Below are 12,141 nucleotides of genomic sequence, written 5' to 3' on the forward strand. Positions count from 1 at the left end.
CATCAGCAGTGATTTTTGGATACCGAGGCTTGAGCCTCATTACTCCATCTTCTCGGGTTGAGTGTGTAGCTGTGGGTTAGGATTCTTCTTGGTCTGTGTGGACTTGTCACAGTAGGGCTGGTTTCCAGGGCCGTCACGAGGGAAGTCCAGGGGTTGGGCGGGGGGGCAAACTACCCCAGGCCTCGTGCTCAGGGGGGGCCTTGCCTGTGGCTGCGTGTGATTTCGAATGCGAGGTCCGATGCTATTTGCAGATTTGCTACTGCAGCAGCAGCAGAGAAAATAGAAGTTTAAACATGTTTACATGCAAGTGCAACACACACAGCATGGGGTGGGGGGTGGCGGTCCATGGCCCATAGGGATAGAGTGGGCACTGGGCAGGTGGCCCCGGCGTGACTGTACAATGTAAAAGTCTCCTGGTGCCCTGCCATGATTTCACTTGATGTTACCAACCAATGGCCCACGATGCCATAAAAACTTCTGAAAGGCGAAAGCCAACCAAGCCAGTTACTTCTCGCTCACATTGGACTTTGATGCTAGTGGCCCAGCAGACACGTGGGCGGTGGAGACTAACAAAGTGAAGTGACTTCGAAGCGGTGAGGACCAGGACTCTGGAGCTGATACCCTCTGGAGTGGACTAGCACCACGTTGTATTTGTGTGCCGGAGTTGTTGCCTGGTCCTCGTGGACGAGCACAGCAGCACCTACAGACAGTACTGAGGACGTCAAGTACATCAGCAGGTAAGGTGCCCCTACCTATTCCTCTCTGAAGAACTCAGCTACTTAGTACTTGGCCACATGACACATGTTTGCAGTCTTGCAGCTTTAATTAACCCATTTGGAAGTTCGGCGAGGTCAGCCAATGCAATAGCAATATTCTTCCCTTTGCAATGCCCCTTAATTAACAATGCAACCGGTCTTTAGAGAAAATGCGAAATTAACATTATCCAGAGCTGCAGACATGGCCCGAAGGGAGACAACGCAAGGAGGAGGATATGGGATTGTATTCAGGAGGAGCGTGGAATTGAGCCTGCCAGGCAAGCGGCTCTTTCAGTGCATGTAGTAGCCTTTTCTGTCTTCTAGAGTGAAACGGTGGGACCAGAGGTGCTCGGTGCTGCCCTGTCAATCAATGGCATATGCATGCATACATATATCATGACTTGAATAGCGTGATCCAAGCTGGGAAGCAATCGAGTGTGCGGCAGGTGAGGTAGTGGTACAGTGCATTGTGCGCCTACTGCGCAGATATGCACACAACTTCCAGGTAACTGGTTGGAATTTTGGTGGTGTTGGGGGAAGGACGGCTGGTGTGCGCGCTCCTTAACTAATTCAAGCCTAGAATTATTGTAGTGTACTGACAAAGATTTAACTTGTGGTTGAATGGGCTTTGTATAAGGGGAATATGTTATTTGGGCACAATATTTTTACTTTCATGTTGGCATTTTCAGTTTTCGTAGACTTCACCTTTTATAGGTAGTAAACTTAATTCCCTGTTAAAAAAAAGGGATTGTTTTAGTGTGAGGTCTGTATGGCCGTTTGTGTCCTAGGATGTAAACGTGTTAGGGGCAGTGGAGTAACTTTGCTGCAAATGTTGGGGGGGACATGACATGTGAAGAAAAGGCACCCCAGCCAAATGAATGGGGACAAAATGGTGTGCCATGAAAGTTGGGGGGGGACAAACACCCCTGGGCCCCCCTAAAATTACGCCCATGGTAAGGGGGGTATATGTTTCCTGAATAGGGTGTGAAAGATCAGTTTCTACATGCATGTTTCATTTTTGCACGCGTTTGGCTATTTCCAGCTATTTTGCACCTCTCCCCCAGGGGACACGAGACATGGCCAGTGGGTGTGAATATGGGCCTGGGGGGGAACTAGGGGCCGCCAACTAGAGATTGGGGGAAAGATGAGTAGAAGTGTGGCGGTGGCATGGGGAACATAGCTGTGTTTAGCCACTGTTTTGCACATGTCAGCCCTTTCAGTTAAAGAAAGACCACAGCCTTGCCAACCTGACATCTGTGGACCCAAATGAACAGGTTTTAGTCCCTGCTTGTTGGTGTAAATGAAATGCCATGCAAATGCATATTGCTTGGATGTTGGCGACCTTTGTCTGCACAATTTAGGCCATTCTGTGTTGGTATGTGTGACTTTTGGCAGGATGGTGCCGGCTGTTGTAGGCTTGCAGGGTCCTTAATGGCTTTTGCTGCAGCGATCTTCAAAGAGTAGGGTGGTTGGCTCTCTCTGATGCGATTGGTGGGGGGCGAGAGTAGGGGGGCTGATCTCCATGAGAGATGTCCTGGTGCAGTGTGGTTCTGGCAAACATGAGTGTAGCCGGCTTGGGCACTTGATGACAAGTAAGTTTATGTGAAAAGCAATAGCACTGTGTCGCTGCTCTTGGCAACATGTGATTTTGGAAGCCTTTACTAAAAATACTTGGGGATTTGCTCACTTGCAACATTGGCTCGCAAAGTTTGATTTTATTGTATTGCAACACATTTAAAAGAATATAGTGTCTGCCCTATTAAAAATGGTTGCTATATGTTGTGCCTCCTCCCGTGGCCATCACCCAACGCCCCACCTTTTCTTTCAACTTCTGTGTAAATGTTTGCACGGGAAAATAAGTACCGCAAAGCACTAGTTTTGGTGAGCATTTTTAAGAGATCCTTCAGGTACAGAGGTCCCCATTCTAATTTTTAGCGCGCTCCCTCCACACCCGGGCACATACGTAATTGTGCTAATCACAATGCGTGACGTCAGAGGTCTTCAACAATCTACTGTGGCCTGTGGTGGGATTTTCCGTCACAACCCTCTATGACCTGTTGCTGTGGGGTGTGGAAAATTAACTCTCATCCGTTAATGTTGTATGACTGTAGGCGCCGTCCAGTTTAGTTGTGATTTATTGTTGGCATGGCATTAACGGGCTATGCGCTGTCAGAAGCTGGTACCACCTGCAGTTTAAATCTGGACCCAGGTTTGGTATGGGGAGAGTCCCTTTGTGGCATGCCTTCCCCTATGGGCAGGAGTCTGGGGAACACAATGTGATTCCCAATCTCAAAACAGTCAGTAGGTTCCATTGCCTTGTGAAGATCTACCTCAGAACAACATACAGGAAGAACCGCTCTTCATTGTCAAGAACATGCAGGCACGAAGACCCCCAATGATTTCCCTTACTGGGGAAGACTCAGCAAGACAGGAGAAGATGAGAACCAATTTAATGCTATAAAACCTATCAATTTGGGAGTGTTGACACGTTAACTCGGAAGCCCCCCTGATGTCATACATTATGTCAGCTATGATGTCACTGCTGAAGCCGTCTGTGATGCCATCTTTGTGCTCATGGGCTGATCAACCCTGACAGTCACTGCCTTTAATTAGCAAAAGAGTGCAAAGCCCGATAGCCAGTATAGCACTTGCACACATGCACACTTGTTTACGGTGCCACTGGTCAAGTGCAAAAAATGAAGGGGCCTCACCACATTTTTTGCCCCGGGCCTCACCTCATCCTGTGACAGCCCTGCTGGTTTCACAGAGTCTTCGCTGTGATGGGCCATGGGTAGCGGTCGAAAGGTTTTGCAGAGGTGGCAGTGAGTCTTCAGATCGGAGGATTCGGGTTTTGATCCAGGCAGCAGATGTTCTTACTCAGCTTTGCTAGATGTTCGTCCAACATCTCAGGAGAGTGCGTAGGTGTCTGTGTTCCAAAATGTCTGTCCTGTCAGATCCTGTCATGGATAGACTGTTTTTGTCGCTGGGCATGTAGGGAAGGGCTTAGGCTAGAATCCTGCCATGAACCTCCTGTGCAGCTCAATCTTCCCAGCAGCTCCTGTACCCCTCCCCTGACTGCCAACAGAGTGCGCGCGAAAGACATACAGCTGTGCATGCTTGGAAGGGGGCAGCCATAGAGAGTAGAAACCGCGGTATGCAAGACAATAGGACGCTCAGCGGAACCTCCCAGTAATAAACTAAGTTACAGAGAGTTAGCAAGGCAAACTAAGAAGCTTCTGGTTGCAGAGTGAGACTATCCTAATCGCATCTTGCATTTGTTATGTTACCGTGTGCGATCCATTCAGGGAGCCAAAGTGGCGGCGAGTGCCGCTGGCAACCGCTCTGCTACATTCACAGGCTGCGCTGGCTTCCATCCTGCCAACCTTGCCCTCGTTCAGCTGCCATGCTGAGCATTCTGGAGTGTTGTGCAGCTGTTTCCTGCGACTTTGGCACCAGGTGTTTCGCCATGTACGCGGTTGCTCCTCCAGTCTCCTTTCTCCAATTGCACGGGTGGCTTGGGCAAAATGCAAAGACCTATTCCACAAATGACTGGAAGCCAGATATTGCCTAAAGTACAAGCCATCTAGGCACAGTGCTTTAATTGTGAACTTTTTAGTGGGCCCAAGGCTCCAAACATGTTCGCCTTGGTGCCTCTGGGAAAGCAGGCTGATTTTTCAAATTTCAAAGATTTACACATGGAAGCTTACACACATATTGAATGCTACCTTGGGAGGAGGGACAACACTGTTCTGGTGAGACAAAATGTTTACACAAGATTGCAATCCCCCTCCAAATCCATTGATGACACTGTAATAGACCTGCATGAACTGACAAGTGCATGCACTTTGACACAGTGATTGTTCAGCAGAGCAATGATCCATTTATTGGCCATGGCCACGGGTCAAAGATCCAAGAAGTTCTGCGGATGATCACAGACCCTACCAAGTATGGAGCCCTCTCCACTATGAAGACTCACTCCATGGCTGACAGCAGGAGTGAGTAGACATTGTGATGACGATGACAGGAAGCGGCATGAACGCAGATCCAGAGTGGGTGTCAGCAGGAGCCGGTACTGGAATGCTCGACCACAAGCCGCTCTCCTTTAACGTTACATCCGCTCTTGCAGAAGTGTTCAAACACTGTGGCTGTTATCAATGGTGGCGATTACCTAGGAGGTTTAGAAGATCATAGTACTCTCCTGGATGTGAGAATCACAGCGGCATCCACCACGGTAAGAAAGCATGCTCTGCAATTTCTCCTGACGGTACACGGGTAGCATTGCAGGGTGATTCAGGCTCCGACTAGGCCATCATTCCTGAAATCATTTACCCATATTTACCAGACACAAAGGGACATTAATTTACCCAAATATTTTACTGTGCATTCAAAGGGCACGAGATCCACCTGCTGGACTATAACATTTGCAATATACAATTCAAAGTGTTTTACAGCAGAGAAAGTGAACGTTCAATGGCGGCCCATCTATGTTAGAGGATGGTGACCAAAGCTCTCTACACATGGGACTTGACCATCATGTCAAGGAACAGGTGCTGTCAGTTCACTACTTGTGTTGCAATCATCATTGCCTAAAATATTCCTCAGAATTCTGAAAGAAGCTGGCACTCTAAAACATTGCATGCACAAGATTATACTATGCAAATACATCATCCCCATGAAGCCTTGCGTCTGCCCAGCACCCTTCATGGCATAGCAAAGCGTGGTTACTTATTATTAGAGCGCACAATTGATGCTGTGGATGTCGCTCAGAGGCTCCATCCAATTTTGCTAATAATGAAAGATGAAGGCAAAGGCAGCTGCCTATTTTGAAGACCGGAGGTGGGTCTGTACTTCCGCTCTATATTTGGTAGAGGAGAGGCAAAGAGGACCCCTGCCAAGATTCTCAATGATTGGTACTAATCACTAATACTGTCACAAACTAATAATAGTTTGGGAGACATATTGCATACAATATAACGAAACACATCATGTTTTGAATCCTCTGTACCCTCTCCTACTCCTTCATCCTCTTCCCCATCCTCCTCCCTCACCCCACACCACCACAAAAGACAAGCGGAACATATAGAAGCTGAAAGTGAGAAAAAACACAGAAGGAAGTGACTAAGAACAGGTGGAACCTGATGTGAGCTATGCTACCTCTGAGCACACCAGTCTCAGTTGCAAGTAATATCACAGCCCTGGTTCCATCCTAACAGAAAACTCAAATACATTATTTTACATCAACGTTTGTTAGGTGCAGATGCTTCCCTGGGGCGTTGTCCTTGAATGTGTGAGGAGTGGGCCAGCACAGCTCTTGTCCTACCCGCCCTCCACCTAGGCACTTTGGCCATGGGGTCTCCGCCTACTGCCTAGTTTCTGAAAGGGCTAGTGAGGGGGCACACTGGTCTTGGGGTTTGGGGATGCTTGCCTGGACCTGAGGCTAGTCATCTTCCAGGCACTGCATCAGTTTTTCTCCCCTCTCTACCACCACCCAGGACATGTCAGTGCTGCCCGCTGCTCCCACATGTGCCTGTTCGAGAATCTAAGCCCGCTAGCATTGTTTACGGCTCTCCCCTTCATCTGTCCTCGGGGAAGAGGGCATGAGCCGACTCAATTCTACACATTTCATCTGCCTGAAGGATGAAATACTTTGCCAGCGTCTCCAGGTTACACACACTCTCGCACACACATATCTGCAGAAGGTGCCTCGACCAGCTAAGGACCAACTAACATATAATATTCACATTATATATGCCATCGGTTAAGGATAGGTGAAAAAAAAATCCAGGTTGGTACATGAGAAATATTATTCTGCAGGGGAAGGCAGAGAACATAAAAATGAACGATGCAAGCCTTTGAATTAATTTTAACCCCTGGGCATCCTTTCATGCCATCATTTATTATTCTGTCTGTGGCACCAAGGAAAGGGACCAGCCACATACGTCTTGTTCTTTCCACGAAAAAAAAGCGGTCTAGTTTCTGCTGCTAGGCCACGCCCCTTACGGATGGGAGCCAACGCAACCGCAGCTATGTCTCAGCCTTGTGGTCTAGCAGTTCGGCCGGATTGCTCACATTGATGGCAAAGAGCAAGACTGATGTGCATACAACGATATGGAAGGCTGCCTAGAGAAATGCGCGTGGTGTCCATCGATCCACAGGTTTCCAAGTCATCGCTTTTGGTTTTAGATGTTCCCCCTAAGTGAGAGTATTACGCTCAGATGTGTGCCCATTGATTGCTAAGCAAACCAAGCTGCACCTTACTGAGTATGTCCAACGAGGCCGAAACATAGCTCGGATTGCGATTGCTTGTGTTCCTGTGCAGGGGGGACATGACCTAGAGGTTCAGGCTGGACTACTCCCGTTGGTGACAGGACCAAAACTAGTTTGCAAATTACCAGTCAGCTTCTGTTACGGCGCAGATGGGCACAAATAATGATGGTATGGAAAGATGACGAGAGCAATGCTAGCTGATGCGATTCATTTCAAGCATTCCATCCATCGAAAGTGGAGTGCCATTAAAAACAAAAGGCTTACTTAGTGCATTGCCCACAGGTATGAGCTTGTCATGTCGCTTCCTGGTATTGCACTCCTCATGACACCATTGCCCATGAAAACCCCTAGGGCTAAATGTCATGCCAGAAGGCTCGCCCCCCCCCCCCTCCTTCATCCCCCTCACTGGTAAATCTAGAAGTAAGGGCCACATCTAACACTTGTTATTTACAGCACTAGGAGATGCAGTGTATAATATATTATTATTATACTATTAGGCTCTTAGGGTCACAGTTTAATTTGAATTTACTTTTTCGGAAGTGCTGTGAGCCGAGGTGGCCCCTGTCACTTGGATTAAGGAATCGCAGGGACCCGCAATGATTAACTTTCAGACGATGAACTAGAAACAGCCACACGCGGTACCTGGGCATCTCTGGGTTGCCTGCATGAGCACAGAGGGGAAGCTACCTTGCATGTTCCCCCTCTCTCCAGCAACCTACCCCATCTCCACTCTTTCAGATCCACCAGAGCGCCTGGAAACTTGCATGCAAATGGCAGCGGTGCACTGTATCAATCACAGTAGTATAACATAATGTAAACACAATTTAGGGTACATGGAAGACATTGGGCCTCATTACGAGGTATGCCGGTAGCCATGCTGCTATTGGCGGCATGGCTGCCGGCAAAACCACATCCGTGTCCGTGTCCTCGGAATGAGGACTTACCGGACCATTCCGAGTTCGGATGGCCCGGTAATTCCTCACTCGAGGACACGGACACGGTTCATCCTCATTCCCATTTCAGCCCCCATAGGGCTGAATGGGAATGGGAGAGGGAGCAAACAACGGGCCATAACGAGATGGCCCGTTGTTTGCTCCCTCTTCCCCTCGCGGGACCCGGTATGCACGTCTGGTTTTCCCAGGCGTGCTAAACGTGTCCCGCAAGGGGACCTCGTAATGCGGCGGAACGTGTTGAACGGCGCCGCAGCCTTTTACGGCGCCGTTTAACCCGTTCCGCCAGGGTCGTAATGAGGCTGATTGTGTACATAAGTCCCACAGTTAAAAATTGCATCCGAAATTTTTGCCGAAATTTGAAATTTTTCTCCTCAGGTAAAATGGGTCGGATGCCTTACTCCACCAAGGAGGACTGGTCCCATAAACCTTGAATAGCGGGTTATCATTTCTGGTTGCTCGGTCCAGGGGCTACTCCCCCAGGGCTGTCGACATAAGGTGGATCAATGCCACCGGAATCGCCAACAAAACAAGCATTCGCAAAGCCAATAAGTACGACTTTACAAATAGAGTAGAACGTTTTTGTCCTCTGTGGGTCAACACAAACATTCTTATCCTCTACATTTCCAAAGCTAGACCTAGTGGCGTTTCCAACACTCGTTTTAATAGCGCTCATGATAGATTGGAGCATCACAAAGGTTCTATACGATGCTCCCAATCAATCATAGCCACATTCTTTAGCCACACGAACAGGAGCAGCCACTCATATTAGTCATAATAACAATAATCACAATAAAAATAACAAACATAATGTAATTAAGCACAAAAGTGGAAAACACAACAAAGCACAGAGCTGCTTGAAAACAAAAAAAACCTCTTACAATCAATACTCAACAACTCTCCCCCAACTTAAATAGTTCCAAACGCTTCTACAAAATGGCTGCCACTATAACAGATCTTCACCAGGTACACTCGTTCTGCATCACGTAGTAGTTGGCCGACAGAGCTCGGACAGAGAGCTAATGCTCTGTTCTTTCAAACCTAAAAAGGGGCCCCATCGTCTGGCAGCCACACCCCCTATTTGTGCATATTAGTGAAACGGCTGGCTAATGCTGGCACAAGGAATGCTCCTTGAGCAAGTAGGTACCGAATAGCAGGCGCACACACACACATTGTGCAGCCAAGGGATGACAGATATGTACCAAGCTCACAAAGACATTCCCTTGGTCGTATGTCACGCCCTGCATCCCTACAGCTCGATCTCAAACCACTGTGATGTCTGAGAAAATCCACTTTTAAAGGTAATAACTCTAGCTGGGCTTTAAGATGATGGCGAGGCGGCACGTGGCTCTCTACAAAACACCCAAATAAACAAGGACTGTGAATCTGTAGCCTTGTCTTCCTGATAATTAACTTAGTTTGACTACACATTCCACATTTCCTTCTTTCCGTCAGAGGGTGCAATTAGCAACATATCAATATTTAATGAAAACTATCTCTGTAAGTCGCTGTCAGCTTCGGACTCCTTGATGTCATTATGGAGCCAAATAATGTAACACTGCCTTACAAGGGAGCAGGGCGACTGTCTCCATTGGGCAGGGAGGCCCAAAAGAATCACAAGCATCTCTGAGCTCACCCGATCTCTGTATTGCAACATGTGCACAGTCAACATACATTGTAAGCAGCTGAGAATATGATCTTACCAGAATTCGGTCCTCATACTTTTTGGGCTTCGTTTCCAGCTTTACCCGCTGCTGCAGTTGGATATCCTGTTTACTCAGAAGTTTCTTTATACTTTCTGAAAGGGAAAGGAAGATAGGCTTAGCACATGGTGGGTCTGCAGAGTGTAGAGAGCTACACAGCTGGGCCCAAGGCCTCACAGGAAAACTCACAAACTGCTATACACAAGGTAGAGATGCCTGCAGAGATCAGACAGCTATACTCAAGCTGAGTGCAGAGAAGAGATGGCTAAATACAATGCGTCTGCAGAAAACAGGTACAGCTAAACACAAGGTGATCGCTGAGAACGCATGGCTAATACAAGGTACCTGCAGAAAACTAAAGCTAAACACAAGGTGAATGCAGAGAACACATGGCTAAATACAAGATGCCTGCAGAAAACTAAAGCTAAACACAAGGGGAACACAGAGAACACATGGCTAAATGCAAGATGCCTGCAGAAAACATGTACAGACAAACACAAGGTGAATGCAGAGAAGACATGGCTAAATACAAGATGCCTGCAGAAAACACGTACTGCTAAACACAAGGTGAACGACGAGAGCGCATGGCTAAATACAAGGTGCCTGGAGAAAACACGTACAGACAAACACAAGGTGAATGCAGAGAACACATGGCTAAATACAAGATGCCTGCAGAAAACTAAAGCTAAACACAAGGGGAACACAGACAACACATGGCTAAATGCAAGATGCCTGCAGAAAACATGTACAGACAAACACAAGGTGAATGCAGAGAAGACATGGCTAAATACAAGATGCCTGCAGAAAACACGTACTGCTAAACACAAGGTGAACGACGAGAGCGCATGGCTAAATACAAGGTGCCTGCAGAAAACACGTACAGACAAACACAAGGTGAATGCAGAGAACACATGGCTAAATACAAGATGCCTGCAGAAAACATGTGCAGACAAACAAAAGGTGAATGCAGAGAATGCATAGCTAAATACAAGGTGCCTGCAGGAAAAACGTACAGACAAACACAAGGTGAATGCAGAGAACGCATAGCTAAATACAAGGTGCCTGCAAAAAACACATAAAGACAAACACAAGGTGAATGCAGAGAACGCATGGCTAAATACAAGGTGCCTGCAGAAAACACGCACAGACAAGGGTGAATGCAGAGAACTCATGGCTAAATACAAGGTCCCTGCAGAAAACACAAACAGACAAACACAAGATGAATGCAGAGAACACATGGCTAAATACAAGATGCCTGCAGAAAACATGTACAGACAAACAAAAGGTGAATGCAGAGAACGCATAGCTAAATACAAGGTGCCTGCAGAAAACAAATACAGACAAGGGTGAATGCAGAGAACGCATGGCTAAATACAAGGTGCCTGCAGAAAACACGTACAGACAAACACAAGGTGAATGCAGAGAACGCATGGCTTAATACAAGATGCCTGCAGAAAACATTTACAGCTAAACAAAAGGTGAACGCCGAGAACGCATGGCTAAATACAAGGTGCCTGCAGAAAACACAGAGTGCTAAACACAAGGTGAACACAGAGAACACATAGCTAAATACAAGGTGCCTGCAGGAAAGATGTACAGCTAATCACAAGGTGGATACAGATAACACATGGATAAATACAAGCTGCCTGCAGAAAACTAAAGCTAAACACAAGGTGAATGTAGAGAACATATGGATAAATACAAGGTGCATTCAGGAAACAGGTACAGCTAAACACAAGGTGAATGCAGAGAACACATGGATACATACAATGTGCCTGCAGAAAACTAAAGCTAAACACAAGGTGAATGTAGTGAACACATGGATAAATACAAGGTGCCTGCAGGAAACATGTACAGCTAAACACAAGATGAATGCAGAGAACGCATAGCTAATTACAGGTCCCTGCAGGAAACATGTACAGCTAAACACAAGGTGAATACAGAGAACACATGGCTAAATACAAGGTGCCTGCAGGTAACATGTACAAAAACAACGTGAATGCAGAGAACACATGGATAAATACAAGGTGCATTCAGGAAACATGTACAGCTAAACACAAGGTGAATGCAGAGAACGCATAGCTAAATACAAGGTTAATGCAGAGAACACATGGATAAATACAAGGTCCCTGCAGGAAACATGTACAGCTAAACACAAGGTGAATGCAGAGAACGCATAGCTAAATACAAGGTGACTGCAGGAAACATGTACAGCTAAACACAAGGTGAATGCAGAGAACGCATGGCTAAATACAAGGTCCCTGCAGGAAACATGTACAGCTAAACACAAGGTGAATGCAGAGAACGCATAGCTAAATACAAGGTGACTGCAGGAAACATGTACAGCTAAACACAAGGTGAATGCAGAGAACGCATGGCTAAATACAAGGTGCATTCAGGAAACATGTACAGCTAAACACAAGGTGAATACAGAGAACACATGGCTAAACACAAGGTGCATTCAGG

At 47.0% G+C, this 12,141-nt stretch overlaps 1 protein-coding gene across 2 annotated transcripts in view; it reads right to left on the reverse strand.

The window, feature by feature from the left end:
• The window catches only part of CARMIL3 (capping protein regulator and myosin 1 linker 3), a 2,002,476-nt gene that overhangs the window by 1,750,052 nt on the left and 240,283 nt on the right, over positions 1–12,141 (reverse strand). For both annotated transcript variants that reach the window (XM_069633925.1, XM_069633924.1), the window contains exon 2: positions 9,676–9,770. In XM_069633925.1, the coding sequence (XP_069490026.1) occupies positions 9,676–9,770 (95 nt within the window). The remainder of the gene's footprint in view (positions 1–9,675; positions 9,771–12,141) is intronic.

This window comes from Ambystoma mexicanum, chromosome 13 (assembly GCF_040938575.1).
Source record: "Ambystoma mexicanum isolate Mex_15411 chromosome 13, UKY_AmexF1_1, whole genome shotgun sequence".
In the NCBI taxonomy this organism is placed as follows: domain Eukaryota; kingdom Metazoa; phylum Chordata; class Amphibia; order Caudata; family Ambystomatidae; genus Ambystoma; species Ambystoma mexicanum.